The following is a 26,595-nucleotide window of genomic DNA, read 5'->3' on the forward strand; positions in this document are numbered from 1 at the left end:
GAGGATGGATGGAATCCCTATGTTTTATTTATTGCTATATCCCCAGTAATAGCACTGTTCTTTGTCCAAACTGGTACTCAATAAAACGTCGTTCAATTAGTTAATGAACGAATATGAACTAGCAGCAATTGCCACTCCAGATTGGAAGATACTCTCATCCCTTAAGCATGCTTCATTGAAGACAAGAAAGGATGATCCATTTGCATTGTTGTAAAAAGATAAAAAGTTAAGTGGTTGCTCTGATACCAAAAGTTAATTAATAATTCAAAGATATATTGTTTAAATTGCAATTATTTATATACTTTATTATTTTATATTTTTTTAGATTATGAATACTTGATAAAGAATGTTGTGTGTTAGAATACTCATCTGAAAGTCTTTCAGAATATTAGCATTCATTCAAGAAGCTGGAAGATCTAGTTTACAAAAGTGTTTCAAGGAATGTCTGTCTACAGGGTCCCCAAATGGACAATTTATTCTCTTCTCAATTGCAATTTTTGTTTTTCTTTATGTTAACATTACATCACTATATGTTACCATGTAGTCAGTGTGCATAAGATCTCAAACAAAATGTCGAAATACATAGTTGTGAAAAATTGAAAAGAAACAGTAATTCATCATTAGCTATTTTACCTGTAAGTGATGTGTTTGTGCTGCCACTTCTGTCCTGTTAACGCATACCGCTTTCGACGAATATTAAATTTGGAGCTACCTCTTGTCTGGTCAGGTACACCACATCGAGGCTTCTTCATCCAGCTGCAAAAAGCAATATTTTCCAGTTATTTACCAATAACGCTAATCATTAATTTCAAAGAGAAATCCATTGAGAAGTTATGGCAGTGGTAATAAAAACGGGAAAACATAAAGGAGAATTTTGTCAGTTTTCTTGCAATTTGAATCTAAGTATTGTAGAAAGCATCTTTTTTTTTCTGGAATGATCAAGAATCACTAGTTTATAACTCATATCTTTTAGATAATTTTTCTCTCTAATTCATTTCAAGCTAACTGTAAACTAAGGTATTCTGATGCTTCTAACTAGAATCTGCTGTTAACAGATATATGACCTTGAGAAAGTCTCATTCAGAAAATGAGACTTTTTAAAATAAATTTTCACTAAGGTCTCTTTCAGCTTTAACATTCAACAATTTTTAAAATCTATTACATGACCTAAACTCCAGGAATCAAGAATATATATGCTACTCTCTTCTAGCTTAAATAGAAGGAAATTGTTGTTTAGAATAACATTTGCCTTTCTCCACTTTTTTCTTCTTTACACTTTAAGCATTACCCCAATTTTCAAATAACAGCCATTCTCTTTGAACCTTTAATAGTAACTGAATTCACTGCTTAAGAAAATTTTTTCTGAATATAATGTTTAGTATGACACCAGTAAAATTTAAATATTAACATTGGGAAAATTAAATGCTAGTTTTGATTTAATGATTTTTAATACTTATATAGATACAGTTGTCTAAATTTTTTTCTGGAGAGTCTCCTTTGACCATTGTCATGTTTTCTATGTAGTCTTGCTTCTTGTCTAAGGAGAAAGATTGACATGATTTTTATTAGTTTTTCTTTAGTGACTCGAAATGGCTTTATCATCCATTAGCTCATTTAATTTAACAATTACAGAACTGAAGCAGAATCTTCATGGCGTTACAGGCTTCAGAAAGTGGAAATGAGCAAAATAATGAATTTTTGTTATATTTCATCAAATAATTTCTATACTCTTTAAATGGAAAATAATTGACTGCAGAGATGACCGTCTAAAGATGTCCATTTCGTGAAAATGACTGAAATAGTTTATGTTACATGGATCAATCAGCTAACTAGCTTTTATAAACATAAGAATAACATCATGCAACAATGAAAGCATGACTTTTACTTTTTAAGAAAGAAAAAACTTTTCTGATAAGCATTATACGTTTCTCCTTTTTTATTCTCCTACCAGTAAAAATGTAGACATTGCAGTTAACAGACTTAACAAACTCCATCCTAGTTTATGATGCATTGTAGAGTTACTTCAGAAATCACTCTTTCCCTTTATTAAAGTCTCCAAACCAAATGAGATGTCTTGTAAATGCTAATGCCTAGAAAGTTATACAGACCTATGGAACTGAAGTCTCTGGAGCCAAGAATTGAGACTTTTTACTTTTAACTAAAACTCCCAGGCCACTCTGAATTAGCGGTCCCCGACCTTTTGTGGCACCAGGGACCAGTTTCACGGAAGACAATTTTTCCACGGCGGGGGTTATGGTTCAGTTGGTAATGCAAATGATAAGGAGAAATGGGGAGCGGCAGATGAAGCTTCACTTGATAGCCACCGCTCACCTCCTGCTGTGCGGCTCTGTTCCTAACAGTCCGTGGCCTGTGGGGTTGGGGACTCCTGCTCTAAATCACTAAATTTGAGATATATTTCATTAGAGTGTAAAACACTCAAAGGCAGGGGATCTACATACTCCCTGTCCCTGTACAACCTCTAGAATTTAAAAGAGGCTTAATAAATAGGTGGATAGGGACATTTTTTAATGAAAACATATTTTTATTATATTCTGTAAGATCTAGATACATATTCAACTAACAAATATTAAGCATTAATGGTTAATATTAATTAATTAATGATAATTTAAGTGGCTTTTATCAATGGCTATTTCATTAATCATACTCTCAACAAAAATTATATTTCTTAACCAAGTACTTATTCTGACATCTCCCTGAAAGTGCTGTGAGAATAAATAATTATTAAATATGAATAAATTTACTTAATGTGGATGTGATTACATTTAGCTAAAGAAAATATTGAAGTAAACACTCTAGGGAAAGAAATAATTTTGAAATGGATTGTGGGATAAAATTTGACAATTTGTATTTATCCTGATACATTATCAGATGAAATATGTTTTCAATGAGGATATATTCTCTAAAATTACTTTAACAATACATAAAGTTAAAAGATGAAGACAGCCATTGAAAACATTTAAATTTACTAATGTAAATTTCCATTTTAAGTTGTGCATATGTTGGACCTAGTAAAAGTTTTCTCAATGAAACATTGCATCTTCCAAAGGACAGGGCTTTTAGAGATGAGTATTAGATTCCTATGCTGAAACATGTTTCTGCTAAATTCCTTATGGATTTCTTCAGCTTTTGCCCATTTCACATAATTCTTTCTTATGTTCCAAATATTTGTTTATATATTTACTCATTCTATCCTGATCCATTTATCTTACAATATTTTTAGGCATTTATAATACGCTAAGAGATATATGAAAAAAAATTGTGTATAAAAAGATTAGGCAAGGGGCTCTTGCTGAGCTCCCAGTCTAAGGTAAGACATTCATGATAAAAACAAAAAACAAAAAAACAATATAATTAGTTAAGTCTTCTCACATCTCCATCTAGCTATCTTGTCATCATTTCTAATTTTACATGTAATTTAAAATTATGATTTTTCAGCTCCAAACTTGCACCAATTCTTCTGATACCTTATCTCAGCCCAGAGTCTTTCTAATGCCTAAGCCAGGTATCCAGGTAACATCTTCCACTGATCTCTCCTCACATCCAATCAATCAGGATGTAGTATCTTCTGCCTTTAAAACTTCTCTGTATCTCTTACTCTCAACAGTGCCTTCTCACTTCTAAAGATAAATCTTTTCAAAACACTGATGTGTTTACTACATATTCTAAGTATGAAATGTTTTTATAGACAGAATCTTATTCAGGCATACTTAGCAAGGATGTCCCCCATCTCCCTGCTTCCCAAGATCCACACAAGTTCTACAGAAACAAACCTCTTTCTGCCTTTGTATACAGTGAACTCTGTCTGGAATACTTTTGCCTTCTTATTTACAAAGACAATCCTAATCCTCCTCATTATTCAACTCCCACAGGTACAGTTTACCATCTCAACACAGCATGTATTATAGTGTATATTACAATGTGTACATCTCTGTCTCTCTCTTCTACTAGCCTGTGAGTCAAACCAGAGAGGCCTGGATGGGACCGGTGCCCAGGGAAGCTTCCAGTGAAGAACATGAAGCAAATGAACTGTCTTCATGCATTTTTTTTTGCACATACCGATCTCCCCCACTATCCTATATATTTCTTGAGGACTTTGTAACTCTTACAGCTCTGTGCCTTGAACAAATGCTTACTATGCAGAGAGATGTTGTGTGAAACTTTATATAAAATTAAACCATAATGTAGATGACTTAAGTGTAAGAAATAAACATAAGAACAGGAATGAGGTAATATAAACTAGTAATTTAATTCAAAGAACACTTAATGAGGGTTGGTCAAGATAGCTCTATGTTAATTTCACCAATATATGTACCCAAATATTCTGGCACAGAGATATTAGCAGGTATTAATTATCAAAATATGTAAAATCCCAAAAACATGATCAGAGCACATCTTGACACTAAATATGTCACACAGTATCTGAGCTAAATCTGTCCTTGGGATTTTTATGTGATTCCAAACGTTTGTTCTTTAATTTTATAAACATTTGTTTCTTTCTCTTACAATTTTTAAAGTTCTCAGTGATATCAAGAATGGTCAGTGTTTACTAGAACTCATCAATGAATTAAATGCTGTCTAATATTAAATGTAAAATTGGCATGTTAATTTTCTTATTCAGGTAGAGTCTGGCAGTTCATTTCTAGTTATCATGCACCAAAATGTTAGTTCCATTCATATACCAATTTGATAAATCCCATATTTACCTATACACAAGAGTGCAGAAGTAAAGAGTGCAATTTTACTTTTGCATGCAAAAGTAAAATTGATTGTTTCACCCAAGGTAATAACTACATCATATGAAAAGGAAAGGTGTTGAAGTGTATGTGTGTGTGTGTGTGTGTGTGTGTGATTTTCAAGTCGTACTTTTTTGTGAAAGTATCGTTGCTAAAACACTTACTTTTTCAGTGTGTCAACACACACTCATATACCTGTGCTTCTGTACTGACTCATTTGCTAAGAATTTTTTTTTTTTTTTTGTGGAACGCGGGCCTCTCACTGTTGTGGCCTCTCCCGTTGCGGAGCACAGGCTCCGGATGCGCAGGCTCAGCGGCCATGGCTCACAGGCCCAGCCACTGCGCGGCATGTGGGATCCTCCCGGACCGGGGCACGAACCCGTGTACCCCGCATTGGCAGTCGGACTCCCAACCACTGCGCCACCAGGGAAGCCTTGCTAAAAATTTTAAGTTGACATTCCAAAGCAAACAAAGACATGGGGAATGAGCACTGGGCTCGGTGGGGGGGCGGGGGTGGGGGGGCAGTGAGCTACAAGAGAGACATTTTGTAATTTCAAGTTGTAAGTCACGGCACCACCTCAATTTTCATAAATATAATACCGATATTCAGTATTGGTTTAACTGTTTAGAATACAGAACATTTTTAAACTAGTTTGGTGGATCATTAATGTCTGTTTAAATTAACTCAATTCAAAAATGAAAAATATCTAAAAATCAGTTCTCTTGTGAGGAGTTACATTATAAAAGTTGGAAGCAGGGATCCAAGAGCCAGACTGCCAGGGTTCCCATCCAGCTTCACTGACCCACAAGCCCTGTGCTATTATTCAGTCTACTGTTTCTTTCTATTCCTTAGTTTCCTCTTCTATAAAATGAAATGATTGTACTATTATTGAGTTAATGTGAGGATTAAATTAGTTAAATCAGGTGAAATACTTAGAACAGGTCCTGGCAGATAGTAACTGCTATTATTATTAACTTATAATTTTAATATTATTTTTAAAATATCAGGAAGTAGTTATACTAGCAGTAGTAGAAGCAGCAGCAGCAGCACACAGATATCTATGTTTCTACATTTTTCAGTTCACTTTGACTTGTATGTTCAAGACGGGGATATTCTTAGTATTTTGATAACAATTATGCCAACAGACACATTATCTTCTGTTTTATGTAAATAAAGTAACCATAATCTTCTAAGCAAGTTTACAGTAATGTTAAAAGCCACCATATAGGAAACAGTATCCATTAGCTTCAGTTAAAAAAGAAATTAATTAGTTGGGCATTCATGTCAAACATATAGGGCTACCCATTGCATGACTCCAAGAAGTTCCTTCAAGTTGTAGTCCATGCCCTTGATGCCCCTATAGTGGGGCTGCAGGAAGGCAGCTCCTCAATAGAATAAGATGGGAATGCCACTCTTTGGCTTTGGGGTTAGGGCTGTGCCACACAGTGGCCCTGTGTACATATATCTACCTTTACCAAGGGAAAAATACTCAAAAATATATATTTTGTGCCTTAGGCATTAGTAATCTTAGAAAAATATTCATCAACATAATATATTAAACAGGTTTCTATCCTCCAAACTTTTCCAAGTTCTAATGAAAGGTAAGAGTAATACCTATGATTATAGTTGTCCCAAGAAATCTTTCTAGAAATTTTAAAATATGCTTATATTTATTATGTTAAAAATCCTTAGGCCTTGCTTGTATTCAAGTTCAATAATAATGAAGAAGATTTTTCAAAAGAAAATTAACTTAGGGCTCAAAATATAGATAGGCTGATAGCTCACTCTGGTCCAGAGTTTCTTTTTTCTATCAACTCATTAGCAGCCTGCATAGACCCACACGTTATTCCCAAAGCTGAAACTGCAAAGTTAAAGTACTTAAAAACCCAAGCACAGAGAATAAGTGTATTAAGCCTCCATGATCTGCAATGTGAACAAAAGCTCTGTTAGAGTATCACCTCTTTCTCAAGCTTTCACCTCTCACCTTTTACCTTTTGGAATGGGGCTCTAAGGACCCTGCTCATTTAGCTGTTAACCAACCTTCTGCAGCTACCAAAATGTGGACTGACCCATGCTATAATGTTATAGCTTTGAGTACCATTGTTATGTTAAAAAATAACAAAGAAAAATCTTTAATTACTGATGGATCTATCTTTTATATCCAAATTGAAAAAGAAGAGTCTTAACTTGATAATTTAGACAAAAGAAAAAAAATCATGGAACATCTGGATAAGTAAACCAAAAAGCTTGTAGTTCTTGATATATCTAAATAAATACTTGAATTCCAAAATCAGGAGTTCAAATATCACTACAGTTTCATAATAATTCTTTAAATAAAGCTACTTATTCAGTCTTAAAATAATTTTTAATTAAGACAAATTTCTGGGCATGATTTAAATAATTAATAACAACAAGACTCTAAGATCATCCTGTATAAATGCATACATGTTTGTATGTGTATACACACACATATGCATATATATATATATATATATATGGAGAGAGAGAAAGAAAGAGAGAGAGATAAAAACATAAAGAAAGATCACCTTACAAATCCCATCAACTATGCTTCAAGGCATAACACTGTGAACACATAAAAAGATAAACTAAAATTTTAAAATACTTACTACTAATATTATAAAAACATATTAGACTCATTCTTATTATTGCCTTGATATCCTTTTCCATCCTTGCAAAACACTGCATTTTTATTCATAACATAGATTAATTCACTTATTAAGGAATTTAAGTGAGCTTGCTTACTAAAATTAGCTAAGTAACCAATAATTTAAAAGAACCATTGCAACATATGATAATTAGCTCATTTTGGGTGGGGATGGTATAAGTATTTACCACTACTATCTCTCCAATACCAATGTTAATTAATTAAAAAGCTATATAATATGCCACTTAAGGTAATAACCAGATTTGTTGCTTGAAAATGGTTAATTTCTTCAATGTAATGTAGGGATTATTATAATTGGCATCATTACTTTTCATTACCCAAGAATTATAGATTGAATCCACCAAATGTCTGTCTGCCAAAAAAGAATATAATTACTTAATTTAAAAACAATTGATTTCAACAAGACTCTAAAATTAGATAAATGTTTATGGCATTTAAATGCCATAATGAATGAATGAATCCTAAGACATTATTTTAATACTGATGATAATTCTAGGTCTCTAATTTTACTACATATTTTATGTAATAAGACTTAGATGAAAAAATTCATACATTATAATTTGACTATGTAAAATAATAGAATGCAATTTCAGCATGGATTGTTACCACACATTCATTTAATATTACAGAAGCGCAGAAAATTGCTTAAGTAGCATGATTATAGGCATTACACTTACAAAAATGGTACATAATTTGAGCTGAGTACCCTGAGCAGCAATACCCCAAGACTGGGGATACATCAGTGGAAAAAACAGACAGGAAGCAAATGAAGCTGCTTCTAGCATGAAGCAGGGTTTCTAGTATGAGTGACAATAAGAATGACACAGAGGACAGAGGAAGCATCACTGTCTAGGAAGGAAAAGGACCAGGGTTCAACAAGGCTTTAATGGGTTCACCTAGAAATAATGACCAAGTGTAACACTCTCTTTAAAGAGAAAGATGCATTTTTAATTTCAAAATAACTGAGTTAGAACAAAACTCTTTTAAAGAAGAAAAACAAAAAGCAAGCAGAAAAACTGGTTGGTTTTAAATTTAAGGCTGCTTATTTAGTTGATCTTTTCTTTATAATGCTATAGTTCACAGAAATGTTACTTTAACACCTACACACTGACACATTCCTTTCTTTTGGTCTGTAATCTGAGCCACTGTATGCCAGGAAAAGACCCGTGTCTTTCTCTGCACCTCTGCATCTTTTACTTCTTACTGCTGTTCAGACCCCTTTCCACATGAAGGGTCCAAATAAATCCTCCACACATTCCTCTTCCGTTATGTCCTGACAAAGACCTTTTTCTAGCTATTTTAGGGAATCAAACTTATCTATCCTGAGCCTTTTCAATGATTAGCAGGGCTTTCAAAAGTGGGGGGAAACACAAATGACACCTTTTATAGGACTCCACTCTCTCAATTTTAGTATCTAGTAATAAGCATATTTAAACTAATTTGTTTCCCAAGTTACCATTTATTGTATTTTTAAAAACTGTGTCATAATTTCGAAAATAGTGAATTAGAAGGTATCAGCTCTGCGTTAGGGAACAAGAAAGCTTGTCCAGAGCACTTTTTAAATTGTTGGGATAAAGAGTATAATATAAATGGAGTTCTGTATTGTACACAGCAATGAAACACAGGGCTTGGTGGAGGTTTTGCTTATTAATTTAACACTATATTTATTTTGGATAAAAGGTATGTTATGACTTAAAATGAACTTTTGATAGTATACTATTAAGAGAGAATTGCGATGATTACAGGGCAGTAGATCCAAAATATCAAAATTGTATTCCCAATATTAATAACAGGTTTCTCATTCTCACAGAATGCATTATATTAATTCTTCATTCTGTTTTCACAGACTCAAATCAAATTCAATATTTAAGTATCTATGAAAAATGTTAAGAGAGGTAATGTGTTTATTTATTTATTTATTTGTTAACATCTTTATTGGAGTATAATTACTTTACAATGGTGTGTTAGTTTCTGATTTACAACAAAGTGAATCAGTTATACATATACATATGTCCCTGTATCTCTTCCCTCTTTCATCTCCCTCCCTCCCACCCTCCCTATCCCAATTTAGTTTTTCAAACTGCTTGAAAACTGTTTAATCTTCAAGCCATTGTTATATGTTTTTTTCTGTTTTGATGAAATAGAAATAGTATGACTAACATCATACTTTAAGTATTAGAAGGCAAAATAGAATTTTAAAATTATATATTAAATTAGTTTAACATGTAAGAATTAATTATATACGCCTGAGTCCGGGCACTTCAGGTATTTAAGAAAAATGTGTCATTTCTCAAAGGCACACAGCATGGTATAGTGGAAACTTCCCCAAGTAAATGTCAAAAAATCTGGACTCTGAAGCTAATCTGGACTTCAACTAGCCTTTGACTTTCAGTTTTCTACTTGAAAAAGTAGAGAGAAAAATGTATTCTTATCTTCCCTATTGTGTAGGTTTAATGTGTGTTGATCATTATAAATGCTGAAGTAGATTTACTTTTGAGTATCAAAGACTCAATGAACACAAATAATTCTTCCCTGCACTAAAAGAATTCATCATTTCCTCCTTTGTTGTCTAGAAACAATAATGCTGTTTCATAGTGTACTTGTGGTAAAAAAATTTATGACTGTGTCTAGCTATACAGTTAACTTGAAGTTCCTTTGAAGAAGAGACTATGTCTTTTGGATCTGTATATGCCTCTTTCACAGATAAAATGCCCAGTAAAGTGTGACTGGTTGAACAAATAAATGAACAAATGATTGATAAAACAATAAATAAAATAACAAATATTATTAAAGAGTAGAAATAAGCCCTTTGTTACTAAAAGATTGAAAGCACAGACTTTTCAGTGAAAACTTTTCCCTTGATTTAACTAGTATGAGAATTGTCACTAGCAGAAAGCTAGTAAGCTATTAACTGGCTCTCTGATTCCCTCTCCCTCAAAAACAGAGCACTGATTTGCAGTTTCCTATTTTCCTCGGCTTCAATATTTTGACTTTGGCCAATTTCAAGCTACTGCTGTGATATCATTTAGGGAAAGAGATGTGCACACACTACTCCCTCCAGCCATACAATCCAGCTCCAGCACATCACTTATCACCACTCTTCTAGTAGTGGCTTCAGCTGTACATCTACTTTGACTCCTATTGTTGGTATTTTCTTTCCTATTTTGAAAATGTATTGCTAAAGTCCAGGTGAATAAACTTAATTTGGTGTTTTAATTTTTTATGAAATCTCAGGGGAGTGGAGTTAACATAGGTTAAGTTCCAAAGAAACGTTCGTGAGAAAAATCATTCCATTTGTGGTTGATGGAGTTCACTAAGGGTTTTTCAGACCACTTAGTTTGGCTCAAGAGCTGAGAGAAAAAGAGTGCAGATGCCATTACTTACTCAATTGTGTTTCGGTCCACTTTTCCTGTCATGTTAATGCCGTAGAACTGCTGCATCGCAGCTAAGGCAGACTGCATGGTCTCTGCAGAGCGCAGCACCGACATTCTGGGGTCAGTCCGTGGAAGGTAGCCGTACTTCTGTAACCAAACCTGCAATAACAAGTACAGCTCTTTTTAGATCAACTTCACAATTTAACAGTAATTTTATGGTAATTAAGTTCTGTCTATAGTTGATTTTTAAACTTTATTTCCTCTTCTAAGGGCATATATTATTTAATTTTGTCTCTTTTTAACACATATTATGTAGTTTATTTTAGTATAATTTCAGTGGTTGTTAACATATCTTTCTAACATACACACAAACTCTAATTGTAAAGAAAAAGATTAATCATTTGTCTCAAGCTTACACTGTATAGAATACTATAGTAGATACTGGATAAAATCACAAATAAGATGATCCCTGCCCTCTAGGAACTCAACTTCCCAAAATAAAGATATTTTTTCAAGAGTATGACCCCACTGAGACATCTATGCTGGAAGGGGAAGTTAATGTGCATACGCCACATCTGAAATGTCATTTTCCTGAATAATTAGCCACTGACTATAGCTGTTACTAGTAGCATCATCACATGTAGACCAATTATTCTATAATGACATTTGAGGTATGAATTCTATGCAACTGGTCTATCCAATTGTAGCTAGATTTCTTCAAGGACAGGGAACTCTTTCTCATGTAAAGGATATCCTTTCATTTATTTACAGTTGACTCACTTCAAACCAAATCATGTAAGTGACCAAACTTTTCACATAGAGATAAAATCAGACTATTTAGGTGAGAATATTTGTCCCTCTCCTTAAGGATATCATGATTTTAGTTCTGGTCTTCCCTAGGGAAGAGAGATTTGGGAGGATAGTGAGAGGAAGATATTGATGTTGAGCTCACACCCAGTCATGATTACAGCCAAAATCTGAGTCATTTAAGGTTAGATTTTAAAAATAACCAAAACTTGGGTTATCTGGGGGACATCTCTACCAGAGAGTGGATGCTTTCTAGTTTTACAATTCTATGCATTCATTTTAAATGCACAATCATATGTCCAGCTCATATCCCATCCTGCTGTCCCTTACTTCAATCTTTCATAAGGCTCTAAGATTTCTTGAAGATTCCTGTCAAATTGAGAAAGGCCAGGTAATTCTGCCTTTGGCACAAAATAAAAGCTCTGCTATTTAATGGAAGGTATTCAACAGTATGTGTTTCCCCTCCCACCTGAGTCTATTCATCATATAATGATCCTGTGAAGTTGTAGCTTTCTCCCAATACGTGATACACTTCCATTATGACCTTACAATTAAAACAGAAAAGAGTTATTTTCTCATTGATAATAAACAGCAATTATAGAAGTTAAATTTCACCAAAAGAAATAGATATTAAATATATCAGCTTCTTAACATGTAAAACACAAGGTGGAATCTTTTGTGATATTTCCAAGAAATTGACCCCCCAAAGGTGCAGCGTAACCCCTTGAAAATAAGACAAAACATTTATTCTAAAACTATTTAAGGGATTAGCAAATGCATCACTGTCAGGAAGGTTTACTGTTGAAATTCCATCTAGTAAACTCATCTACCACATAGTGAAAACATGCCCAGACACTCTCCTCATCTAATCTATAATGAATAGGCTGCTAAGGAAGACATATATTCAGTAACCTAGTCAACAGTGGTACAGTCTGAAATAGACCTTTTTCTTTTTTTTTTTCCTGAAAGAAGGAGACAAGATTTCACTGGCAATATATTATTTACTAGGAAATTCAATACCTATTGTCAATCAATTTCACCCAAATTAGATTTCATCATGATTTTTAATAGTATACATGCACAAATATTCTGAAATTGAACTCTTTTTTTTTTTCCCCATAGCACTTTGTTTGCATCCATTTCTTATTTTCTATAGAGTAAGAAAACTTGTTGCTAGGTTACTCAAGGGCACTAAGCTACTGTCAATCACATTTGTGAGAACAGCAAAGAAAAAAACTGTTAATAAGCCCTATGATTTACATACAAATAGAGACTATAAAATATATGAATTTTAAGTGCATAATGAAAAAATAGCATGCTCTAAAAAATATGTATTTGATTTATGCCTTAGCCTTTCAAACAAATAAGTTAGAATTACATAAAAAACGAATGGTGATTTTTCTCCAAATTTTTTTTATATTATGTCATTCATCATGAAAGGCTGTTTTTCCAAATGAATAAAAAGTGCATAACTATTTTTAATTGTAAAATATCAGAAAGGCTAAGGGATCTACCATTTTATGATCAAAGTCTGTTTCTTGGCTGACAAATCAATGTCAATAAGATTATGGGTCACTTTGAGTTGTCCATTCTTCATACCATTGTTATTGGTTAATCAAGAAATCTTTTCTGGCATCATCAATAATTGACCAGGAATAATTATCAATTAAAATTTGTAATGCAAATTTCCACAAAACAGTGGAAGATCACACATGACTATATTGGTGTCACATTAGAGTATGAAATCAGCAAGGCCTCAATAGCATTTCTTATTGAAGCAAAGCCTGCTGTAGACAGCCTTACTCTAGGTCAAGGTAAAAAGTAAGTGACTATACCTACAATGCTTTCAAGTAGTAATTTTATCTTCAGTGCTTATCTGATGTATGAAATACAGATGAAAACAAATATCTGCTTAAATAATTTTTTAATCACCAAGCGGATATCCTCTCTTGAGTTTGCTTTTGTTTTCTTTTATTTCATTTATGTTGTTGAGACCACAGAATTCTGAGAGTCCAATCATTTTTGGTATGATAGGAAAAGGTCTGTACCAAACAGCCCTAAATAATAAGATGCTAATGCTCTTTGTATGAGAATAATTTGGTCAACATGGTGATGTAAAACTAGCCAAATACAAGCCGTACTGTACACTCAGCATCAAGGGTAGGAAACTACTCTGGCCAAAATTCATAGTGCTTTGTAAACACTGACATTTAAGTTACCAATGAATTAAGATCAGGTTCAAAAAGTGAAGATCAGGAATAAACACTGTCTCGAAATCATCAAAGTATAGGAGTCTCTTGTATAAGTAACCTTATTCTACTCTATAGAATAAAACATGTTTGTTGTACAAACAGAGCAAGATAGGTGGCTTAGCATTTCATCATTCTATAGTAGTGAACAATAAGAAGTTGGGGAAATTGGGATATGATAGAAATTACATAGAAGAAACCTTTATAACTTTTTTGCTTTCTACTAAATTATAATATCTTGTTAAAAAATTACATTAAATCTACAAAGTAAAATTTGAAGGTACACCTTATCCCTTAAAGACTATGCCATAGACATCCATCCTCATACATTGTTGTATGAAATATATCCCTATTTTGTGCCTTGATGTTTTTTCAATGTTTTCAAATGCACATAGTGGATAATTAAGGAAAATTTTCTTTATGTGTGCATTTGGGGAAATGATATTGTATGTTTAGTGTCCATGTGAGGCTTGAGAATATATAAAGTCACCAGCATAATTCTTGCTCAGTAAGTCATATTATTATTTTATGCTTACTAATTGTTCTGAGTTCTTGAAATTGTTCCTACTGAAGTTAAGATTTGTCCTTGGAATGGGCAAGACTGAAAATGCAGGTGAGATTTAAGTAGTCAGAATTGTGATGAAAGAGAAACTGTAGCAGGTGCACATTCATATATTGCTTGAAAATTCCCCAAGTTCCAAAACAAAAAGGGGAAATGTAAAAAATTGGCAAATTAGTTTTTATTTTGTTTGCTTTGTTTTCTTTTGCTCACTGGATTGATGTGCATTTGAAAGCATAGAAAATATATTAGGAGGCAAACAGGTTTTTTTGAGGGAAAACTTGAGTCCTTTTACTGTCTAGGATTCAGCCCATCTCATTATCACTAAAACAAGCAACTACAGAACCTCAAATGGTGTAACAAAATATAACCTTGAATTACATTCTCTGTGTTACTAATATATTCAGATACCTTGCTGTCTTGTGGACAAAACTAATTTCGTACACTTAGTGATTACCTAAATGGAGGAAAAACCAGAAGAGTTTTCTCTGCAGAGCAAGAAGATATATCAGGCAATAAAAGGCAAACACTTAAATTCTGTGCTAATAGATATTGCCTTTACTAGATTCTAATATAAATAAGGAGTAGCAGGCACACAAAGTTTCAGTAAACTCATTAAAAAAGTGTCCTTGTCACAAACATTTCATGTAAACATATAGTGAAAACCTGTATTAATTGACTTAGCTATCCATACCCATATATTAGGGTGGTATCCTGAAATATGGCTTTCAACAGCAATAACAAGGAGGAGACATTAATAGTTCTTATGCCTAATGGCAAATGTAAGCAGAGCATTTTTAGAATATATATTCTTATTTAATCTCTCAGTCCAGTACTGAAATCAAGAGAAGTAAATTTTCCTCCAGCTGTTGAGGCTAATAAGTTTATCAATACCTTAATGTAAAATTAAGATATTACTACTCACTTACTCAAGTGAATCACAAAGGCAAGAACCCTAAATCTACCTCACTGACAGGACCCAACACATTGAAATGAGAGAATACAATGAAATGAAACACAGACATCCTTCCTCCTGAAGAAAAAATTAAATGATTAAAATAATAAATATATTAGGGCATGAAGGGATGTATTTTAGATATTATAGAAATTCTTGGAGAGGAAGAAAAGGGAAGTAGGGTTTGGAATTTTATTTAATCTGAAAAATCACTTTGCCAGTCCATATTCCTATTTGTGACTGAGCCAGTTATTTCAGGCATAGTTTAATTTCAGCTAATGTTTGGTAAGGCCAAATGCAAGTTTCATATACCCAGTGATTATATGATCCAAATTATAGTACTCAGTATGGAAGAACAAAGAAACGGGTGATAAGTATATTTTTATGATAACAATCACTTCCCTTTAAATAATTATGCATTTTTTATTATATTGGCACATACATTTCAAAAATTGTTGGCTTCATGTTAAATTGAACATATTTACTAACAAAATATTTAAATCTATTCTGATATAATTAACTGAGTCTTAATAAAATGCAACTGGAAGAATGTATTTTTAATAGTTAAATTTTCATTGTTATCAAGTTATTTTCCATTTTCAATATGAGACTTCTAAACATACTTGTAAAATTCTGTTATTAACCAAAATAAACAACTAAAACCTGATCATCCCTTGTTTTGTGGTACCATCAGCAAAGTTAGCAAAAGCTTGAGGACATTTTTCACTGACATTCCATATATTCACTGGTTATAAAGAGTGGCAGAATTTAGGACCTAAATTGTCTAGTCTGAAAAGTGGCTATAAATATGAATTATAACTACCTATTAACCAAAAAACTTATGTGGGAGCAGTCATTCAGAATTGGTCAAATTGAAAATTCATAGGATAAGTTAATGAGGCAAAAACTAGCCTTTCTGTTCATTCAAAAATCTAAAGGAGCTCTAAATCACCATTCCATCCCCACCATGAATGAATCAGTGTTTGAAATTTCATATATAGTATGCAATTTCGTTATAATTATACTGTTGCTTAAATGGCTTCTTAAATGAAAATGAAGCAGTGGAAGGACCAAAAGATACTCCACTGAACATCTTACCAATCAAGAGACACTGTCAACTGGACAAAAAGATGGAAAATAGCTGGGGCCATTACTAAAAGTTATAATGATCATCATGACAATATTTTTCACCTTAACACGTGATTCTCTAATTTATGATAGAAACTAAAAACTTAGGATGTAAAGGTTAAGGAGACTTTTATCATTCTGTATAAAAGTGAAGATGCAAGATGGAGGGATTATGGGGATATATGTATACGTATAGCTGATTCACTGTTATACAGCAGAAACTAAAACAACATTTTAAAGCAATTATACTCCAATGAAGATGCTTTAAAAAAAAAAAAGTGAATTGTACTTTGTATTTAGCAGCTGTGGCAGTGAAGCCCCTCAAACAGTAATGGCTGAACTCTAGTGGTAAAAACAAACAAATAAACAAACAAACAAACAAAAAGACAACAGCCCTTAATGAGATTCCATTATATGTTAGTTGTTGTGCTGGAAAGTTAGAGTACTGCGATACACTGTCTCCTTATCTGTCTTTACTGTGAATTTTCTAAAAGACATTACTTGAGCCTAAGTCATGTAGATGATGGACTGAACTTGCCTTTATTGGGCTGGGGTGGGGGTGGGGTGCAGATTTAGCTTCTTTGAGGTAGAGGTACAAAATATCTTTGAAACTTAGGCACAAAATACCAGAGCATTGTATTTAATACACACATCCACACATTTATGCATGAACTCTCCTACCTATAAAATAAGAAAAAATAAACTTCACTTTTATTTAATGCACAGATTGATTCTGGTTTCCTCACTTGGACAGACTTCATACATTCATCATCTGTGTTCAAGCAGGTGTCCTGAGGGAGGAGATGGAGTTCCACAGTACAAACTGTGGTTTAGTTTGTCTAAAGGTTTAGTGTGTCACCTTCAATAGTTAGCTTGATTCCAGCACATTGCAAAATGCAGCTATTTTTAAATGGACTTATGGATTAATCATTTTAAAAAGAAGAAATTTTGTAATACTTTGTGATGTGATGGAGAATGACCAAGAAAATATTTTGTACCAATAGATGTTTCCTGCTTATCTCAGGGCAAAGTACTTAAAAAGTTGTCACACTTACATAAATTTTGCATTTCTTTTACAAAAAGACAAAAGTGCTGTAATTTTCAGTAAAGACAAGAGGTTGCAAATACAGGTGACTCTTGAACAATGTAGGGGTTGGGGTAGTGACACCCCACGCAGTCAAAAATCTGAGTATAACTTTTAACTCCCCCAAAATGTAATTACTAATAGCCTGCTGTTGACCAGAAGCCTTACCGATAACGTAAACAGTTGAATAACATAATTTGTAAGTATGTGTATATTTACATATATTTTATACATTCATGACATATATTTTGCTTAATTTTTTCGGTATTTCTAGGCTATGTTGTTCATCTGCAAGGTTTTTTCAAATTGCCATAAATATCCAAAAAATTTTCCAATACATTTATTGAAAAAGTTTGCATGTAAGCAAACCTGCACAGTTCAAACATGTGTTGTTCAAGGGTCAACTGCAATATACTACTCAATAGCTACATTGGGAATATGAATAAAAAGAACATATAATCTGTCCCATTAAGATAAAAGTGATGTTTTAGCAATTAGGAGAAAAAAATGCTTTTGAAAGAAATATGCCCCACATAGAGTAATTTTGTAAAGATGCATGTCTGGAAGTGTTTCCATTACCATATGAATTTGTACTGAAAAGATATGAATACATCACCTATTAAAACTGTCTCAGAATTTCCTACTTTAAAATTCCAGAAACATAATTTTCCACCTGTAAAATAACCTGCCAAAAGAATAATTTCAGTAGGTTGTAAGTCCATTTGTTAAAAAGATGAAAATGCAACACCTTTCGATTTGTTTTTAAGAACAATTGATAGACATCATGGAAGATGAGAATTTACCATCTGAATTTTGCTGAAAAACCTTTGCATAACTGATGAATAAGATTATAGAACGAGCCTAGTGGTTTGTAGTTAGCTAATGACATAGCTTTTTCTGTTGCATTTACATATCTTTATGAGGTGTCTTTTGTCCATGGCAATTTTTAAGATTACAAATATATGGATCTTATGCTTAGTGAAGTGAGACAGCCAGAGAAACACAAATACTGTATAGTTTCACTTATATGTGGAATCCAAAAATAAAGACAAATGAACAAATATAGCAAAACAGAAACAGACTCATAGATACAGAGAACAACTAGTGGCTACCAGAGAGGAGAGGAGTAGGGGGAGGAGCAAGATTGGTGAAGAGGATTAAGAGGTACAAACAATTGATATATGTATAAAAAAATAAGTTGCAAGGATGTAATGTACAGTACAGGGAATATAGTAAATATTTTATAATAACTTTATATGGTGTATAATCTATAAAAATATTGAATCATTATGTTGTACACCTGAAATTAATATAATATTGTAAATTGACTATAATCCAATAAAAAAAGAAATAAACAAATCTTGAAATTGCCATATTTTAAAGTATTAAATCAATATTTTCAAAATAATGAAGCATAGTCAGCCATAGAACTAACTCTCCATGAAAAAATAGTTCTAATAAGAGCAAAACAATATAAATGCAATTATTATGTAAAATACAAAGATTATTATTTAATTTTGTCATCCTTAACTCATCTTACTATTTCTATTTTGACGATATTTTATAACATATATAATGTTTAGTTAGTTCAAAGATATAATGGTAAATAAGATTGCGAATGTTAAAAAAAATGACTGATGGAAGAATGCAATAGAAAGTGCAGAGATCAATGATCTGATAGAAAGAAGCTACTCTATGTTTTAAAGTGAAGCTAATTCCTTAAATTCTCTCCATGACATAGTCACTTACTCTCCCTAAGGGATGAGAATACAGTCTATCAATATCTGTATAATATATTCTGGCTGTGACAATTCCCAAGCTTTTCCTTTCTGTCAGGCACTATTGAAGCTACTGAAGTCCTGTAGAGTAAACTCCCTAGAATAACTTCCAAGACATTCATAATTTGGTCTCCAAGTATGCCTTTGTTACTTTGTTGTAAAGAATCCATTTTTTGGTCACACTGAAATTTCAGTTCCACCCCCAACAGACCTCCATAATAATAACAACTGCTGCCAGTCCTTTACTGCCTACTAGGTACTAGGCAGTTTACATGCTTTATCTTATAGCAATTCTGCGAGTTAAGCATTATTATCTCTATTATCTCTCTTTTATAAATGACAGAATAAAACCCCAGAAAGATTAAATAACTTACCCAGGGACACACCAATAAGAGAGGAGTAATCAGTATTCAAATAGAGATCTGACTACGCCCAAGGTCAACTTTGTTCTTCAAGGCTGCCTCTTAGACTTGGAAGAGACCCAGCTGCCTATCTATATCCTAGGAAATGCTAGGAGACCCTATTCACATTTCAAACTGAGAAAGCAGACCGTCTGAAAACATATCTACAATAACTGTGAGTTTTTGTAGTTTTTACACAAACAAAACATTCCATTTTACATCATGAAAGGAGCTGTTGTTGCCTATGTTCTGGATATAACACTAGCTCCTACTTCTGAGGGCTTCTCTAATTGCCAATGCAAAACAGCCTTGCACTGTCCAATTTGCCTAGCTCAACTAATATTCTTATTTCCATGCCAGAATACTTATGGCCATTTCTGTTTCGTAGTTTAAAAAAACACTATAACCATCTTTGCCAGAGAATTATCCTTTCTTCTCACTTCATTAATTACTTCCCAGCACTTTCTATAATAATAAGACTACAATAAGTCTCAGTGTTTCTGGTCAACTGTATCTACAGCTTCCTCGGTTATCTCTTCTAAAATTAATCCTTCAAATACCATACACATGTTGATGGCACACCAATTTAACCCTTTAATCCTGACCTCACCATAATGCACAGACTCTGCTATCACATTGCTGTTTAACCCAAAAATATAGGAATCATCCTTAATTCTCCTTTTTCTCACCATTCATACTCAATCCATCATCATGCCTTAGCTCCAATTTTACATTGAATGGAAACTCTTATTTCTGCTGCCACTCCTTTGTCCAGAGCACCTACCAGAAATTACAAGATTCTCCAACTGGCCTCTGTGCTTTACATATTGCTACTATTCTCTCTCATTCCCCAATATGAAGTGCTTTTTGTTTAACTACAGTAAAATATATGTAACTTAAAATTTACCGTTTTAACCATTTTCAACAGTAAAATTTGGTGGCATTAAGTACATTGTTAAGCATCCCTCACCACCGTCCATCCCCAGAGCTATTTCATAATTACAAACTGAAATTCTGTGTCCATTAAACAATAACTCCCCATCCTCTTCTACCATTCCTTGGTAACCACTGTTCTACTTTCTGTCTATGAATTTGACTACTCTATGTACCTCGCATTACTGATACATACAGTATTTGTCCTTCTGTGTCTGGCTTATTTCATTTAGGATGTTTTCAACGTTTATCTGTGTTACAGCATGTGATATTACAAATATAATTTTTAAAGCTGAATACTATTGTATTGAATGTATATACTACATTTTATTTTTCCATTGATCCGTTGATGAACATTTGTGTTTTGTCCATCTTTTGGATATTATAAAGAATACTGTTATAAACACTGGTGTACAAATATCTATTTTAATCACAGCTTTCAGTTTTCTGGGGTTATATCTAGAAATGGAATTACTGGACTATAAGCAATTCTAAGTATAATATTTTGAGGAATTCTCATACTGTTTTCCTCAGAAGCCTCACTATTTTACTTTCCCACCAGTAATGCACAAGGGGTTCTATTTCTCCACACCTTCTCCAACACTTGTTATTTTCTGTTTATTATTTTTATAATAGTAATCCTAATGTGCATGAAGTGGCATGAGCTGTCTTTTTAAGTAGATCAACCTATATCATTCATTTGATTATAAACTTTTAGAAGTTACCCAACAACTGAATATAAAATTCAAACTCCTTACTGTGGCTTATGAGTCCATGCACAGTCATGGTTAACCCTTTAACTTTTTTTCTACTTTTTGGAACTACTGGAGCTAAAGGGAAATTAATATTTATTGAGCTTGTTATGTATCAGACACAAAATTATCTCTTAGTCTTTTATTCTTTTATGATATTTTTAATATATTTTTTTTATTGGGGTATAGCGGTTTTACCATGTTGTGTTAGTTGCTACTGTACAGTGAAGTGGAGTTCCCTGTGCTATACAGCAGGTTCTTCTTAGTTATCTATTTTATACATATTAGTGTATATAGTTCAATCACAATCTCCCAATTCATCTGACCCACCTTGGTGCCAATGCATTTGTTCTGTACAACTGTGTCTCTATTTCTGCCTTGCAAACCAGTTCATCAGTACCATTTTTCTAGGTTCCACATATATGCGTCAATATATGATATTTGTTTTTCTATTTCTGACATACTTCACTCTGTATAGCAGTCTTTAGATTCATCCATGTCTCTACAAATGACCCAATTTCGTTCCTTTACATGGCTGCATAATATTCCACTGTATATATGTGCCACAACTTCTTTATGCATTCATCTGTTGATGGGCATTTATGTTGCTTCCATGACCTAGCTATTGTAAGTTGTGCTGCAATGAACATTGGGGTGCATGTGTCTTTTTCAATTAAGGTTTCTCTGCTCAGTAGTGGGATTGCTGGGTCATATGGTAATTCTATTTTTAGTTTTTTAAGGAACCTACATACTGTTCTTCATAGTGGCTGTATCAATTTACATTCCCACCAACAGTGCCAGAGGGTTCCCTTTTCTCCACACCCTCTCCAGCATTTATTGTTTGTAGATTTTCTGATGATGCCCATTCTAACAGGTGTGAGGTGATACCTCATTGTAGTTTTAATTTGCATTTCTCTAATAATTAGTGTTGTTGAGCAGATTTTCATGTGCCTATTGGTCATCTGTATGTTTCTTTGGAGAAATGTCTATTTAGGTCCCGTGCCCATTCTTTGATTGGGTTGCTTGTTTTTTTGATATTGAGATGCATGATGTGTTTACATATTTTGGAGATTAATCCTTTGTCCTTTGACTTGTTGTCAAATATTTACTCCCGTTCTGAGGGATGTCCTTCCGTCTTGTTTATAGTTTCCTTTGCTTTGCAAAAGCTTTTAAGTTTCATTAGGTCCCATTTTTTTTTTTTTTTTTTTTTTTTTTTTTATTTATGGCTGTGTTGGGTCTTCGTTTCTGTGTAAGGGCTTTCTCTAGTTGTGGCAAGCGGGGTCCACTCTTCATCGCCGTGCGTGGGCCTCTCACTATCGCGGCCTCTCTTGTTCTCTGTGGAGCACAGGCTCCAGACGCGCAGGCTCAGCGGCCATGGCTCACGGGCCCAGTTGCTCCGTGGCATGCGGGATCTTCCCAGACCAGGGCTCGAACCCGTGTCCCCTGCATTCGCAGGCAGATTCTCAACCACTGTGCCACCAGGGAAGCCCAGGTCCCATTTGTTTATTTTTGTTTTTATTTCCATTACTCTAGAAGGTCGGTCAAAAAAAAATCTTGCTGTGATTTATGTCAAAGAGTGTTCTTCCTATGATTTTCTCCAAGAGTTTTATAGTGTCTAGTCTTACATTAGGTCTTTAATCCATTTAAAGTTTATTTTTGTATATGGTGTTAGGGAGTGTTCTAATTTCATTCTTTTACATATAGCTAAACAGTTTTCCCAGCACCACTTATTGAAGAGATTGCCTTTTCCCCATTGTATATCGTTGCCTTTTGTCATAGATTAGTTGACCATAGATGTGAGGGTTTATCTCTGGGTTTTCTATCATGTTCCATTGATCTATATTTCTGTTTTAGTGCCAGTACCATATTGTCTTGAGTACTGTACCTTTGTAGTATAGTCTGAAGTCAGGGAGTCTGATTCCTCCAGCTCTGTTTGTTTTTTTTGTTTCTTCTCAAGATTGCTTTGGCTATTCGGGGTCTAGTGTGTCTCCATACAAATTCTAAGATTTTTGTTCTAGTTCTATAAAAAATGCCATTGGTAATTTGATATGGATTGCACTGGTTCTGTAGACCACTTTGGGTAATATAGTCATTTTCACAATATTGATTCTTCAAATCCTAGAACATTGTATATCTCTCCATCTGTTTTTGTCATCTTTTATTTTTTTTCTTCAGTGCCTTATAGTTTTCTGAGTACTGGTCTTTGACCTCCTTAGGTAGGTTTATTCCTAGGTATTTTATTATTTTTGTTGCAATGGTGAATGGGATTATTTCCTGAATTTCTCTTTCTGATCTCTCATTGTAAGTGTATAGGAATGCAAGGGATTTTTGTGCATTAATTCTGTATCCTGAAACTGTACCAAATTCATTGATTAGCTCTAGTAGTTTTCTGGTGGCATCTTGAGGATTCTCTATGTATAGTATCATGTTATTTGCAAACAGTGACAGTTTTTCTTCTTCTATTCCAATTTGTATTACTTTTATATCTTTTTCTTCTCTGTCATAGGTAAAACTTATAAAACTATGTTGAATAGTAGTGGCAAGAGTGGACATCCTTGTCTTGCTCCTGATCTTAGAGGAAATGCTTTCAGTTTTTCACCATTGAGAATGATGTTTGCTGTGGGTTTGTCATACATGGCCTTTATTATGTTGAGGTAGGTTCCCTCTATGCCCATTAATGGAGAGTTTTGATCATAAATGAGTGTTGAATTTTGTCAAAAGCTTTTTCTGCATCTATTGAGTTGATCATATGGATTTTATTCTTCAGTTTGTTAATATGTTGTATCACATTGATTGATTTGCATATATTGAAGAATCCTTGCATCACTGGGATAAATCCTGCTGGACGATGGTGTATGATCCTTTTAATGTGTTGCTGGATTCTGTTTGCTCGTATTTTGTTGAGGACTTTTGCATCTATATTCATCAGTGATATTGGTGTGTAATTTTCTTTTTTTGTAGTATCTTTGTCTGGTTTTGGTATCAGGGTGATAGTGGCCTCATAGAATGCATTTGGTGGTGTTCCTTCCTCTGCAATTTTTTGGAATAGTTTGAGAAGGACAGGTGTTAGCTCTTCTCTAAATGTTTAATTGAATTTGCCTGTGAAGCCATCTGGTCCTGGGCTTTTGTTTGTTCGAAGATTTTTAATCACAGTTTCAATTTCATTACTGTGATTGGTCTGTTCATATTTTCTATTTCTTCCTGGTTCAGTCTTGGAAAGTTATACCTTTCGAGGAATTTTTCCATTTCTCCCATGTTGTCCATTTTATTGGCATAGAATTTCTTGTAGTAGTCTCTCAGGATGGTTTGTATTTCTGTGGTGTCTGTTGTAAATTCTCCTTTTTAATTTCTAACTTTATTGATTTGATTCCTCTCCCTCTTTTACTTGATGAGTCTGGCTAAAGGTTTATCAATTTTGTTTATCTTCCCAAAGAACCAGCTTTTAGTTTTATTGATCTTTGCTATCGTTTTCTTTGTTTCTATTTCATTTATTTCTGCTCTTATCTTTATGAAATCTTTCCTTCTGCTAACTTAGGGTTTTGTTTGTTCTTCTTTCTCTGGTTCCTTTAGGTGTAAGGTTAGATTGTTTATTTGAAATTTTTCTTGCTTCTTGAACTACGAATGTATTGCTATAAACTTCCCTCTTAGAACTGCTTTTGCTGTATCCCATAGCTTTTGCTGCATCCCATAGTTTTTATTGTCACTTGTCTCAAGGTATTTTTTTATTTCCTCTTTAATTTCTCAGTGATCTCTTGGTTATTTAGTAATGTATTGTTTAGCCTCCAGGTGTTTGTGCTTTTTACTTTTTTTTCCCTGTAATTTATTTCTAATCTCATAACATTGTGGTCAGAAAAGATGCCTGATACAATTTCAATTTTCTTAAATTTACTGAGGATTGATTTTTGACCCAAGATGTGATGTATCCTGGATAATGTTCCCTGTGCACTTGAGAAGACAGTGTAATCTGTTGTTTTTTGATAGAATGTTCTATAAATATCAATTAAACCTATCCGGTATATTGTGTCAATTAAAGCTTGTGTTTTCTTATTAATTTTCTGTCTGGATGATCTGTTCATTGGTTTAAGTGAGGTGTTAAAGTCCCCCACTATTATTGTGTTACTGTTAATTTCCCCTTTTACACCTCTTAGCATTTGTCTTACGTATTGACGTGCTCCTTTGTTGGGTGCATATATATTTATCATTGTTTTATCTTCTTCTTGGACTGATCCCATGATCATTATGTAGTGTCCTTTCTTGTCTCTTGTAACATTCTTTATTTTAAAGTCTATTTTATCTTATATGAGTTTAGCTACTCTGTCTTTCTTTTGATTTCCATTTGCATGGAATATCTTTTTCCATCCCCTCACTTTCGGTCTGTATGTGTCCCTAGGTCTGAAGTGGGTGTCTTGTAGAAAGCATATATGTGGGTCTTCTTTTTGTATCCATTCAGCCAGTCTGTGCCTTTTGGTTGGAGCATTTAATCCATTCACATTTAAAGTAATTATTGATATACATGTTCCCATTACCATTTTCTTAATTGTTTTGGGTTTCTTACTGTAGGTCCTTTTCTTTTCTTGTGTTTCCTGCTTAGAGTTCCTTTAGCATTTGTTGTACAGCTGGTTTGGTGGTGCTGAATTCTCTTAGCTTTTGCTTGTCTGTAAAGCATTTGATTTCTCCATTGAATCTGAATGAGATCCTTGCTGGGTAGAGTATTCTTTGTTGTAGGTTCTTCCTTTTCATCACTTTATCTTACCACTCCCTTCTGGCTTGCAAAGTTTCTGTGAGAAATCAGCTGTTAACCTATGGGAGTTCCCTTGTATGTTATTTGTCCTTTTCCCCTTGTTGCTTTCAATATTTTTTCTTGGTCTTTAATTTTTGTTAATTTGTTTACTATGTGTCTTGGTGTGTTTCTCCTTGGGTTTATCCTGTATGGGACTCTCTGCACTTTCTGGAATTGGGTGGCTATTTTCTTTCCCATGTGCAGGAAGTTTTCGACTATAATCTTTTCAAATATTTCCTTGGCTGTTTTCTCTCTCTCTTCTCCTTCTGGGATCCCTATAATGCGAATGTTGGTGTGTTTAATGTTGTCCCAGAGGTCTCTTAGGCTATCTTCATCTCTTTTCATTCTTTTTTT

The 26,595-nt window shown here is 33.6% G+C and overlaps 1 protein-coding gene across 1 annotated transcript in view; it reads right to left on the reverse strand.

The window, feature by feature from the left end:
• Positions 1 to 26,595, reverse strand: part of MMP16 (matrix metallopeptidase 16) — a 344,665-nt gene that overhangs the window by 179,672 nt on the left and 138,398 nt on the right. Inside the window, exons 2-3 of the mRNA XM_032609350.1 lie at positions 10,826 to 10,974; positions 634 to 756 (exon numbers count right to left, since the gene is read on the reverse strand). Coding sequence (XP_032465241.1) covers positions 634 to 756; positions 10,826 to 10,974 — 272 coding nt within the window. The remainder of the gene's footprint in view (positions 1 to 633; positions 757 to 10,825; positions 10,975 to 26,595) is intronic.

This window comes from Phocoena sinus, chromosome 17, assembly GCF_008692025.1.
Source record: "Phocoena sinus isolate mPhoSin1 chromosome 17, mPhoSin1.pri, whole genome shotgun sequence".
Taxonomy (NCBI): Eukaryota; Metazoa; Chordata; class Mammalia; order Artiodactyla; family Phocoenidae; genus Phocoena; species Phocoena sinus.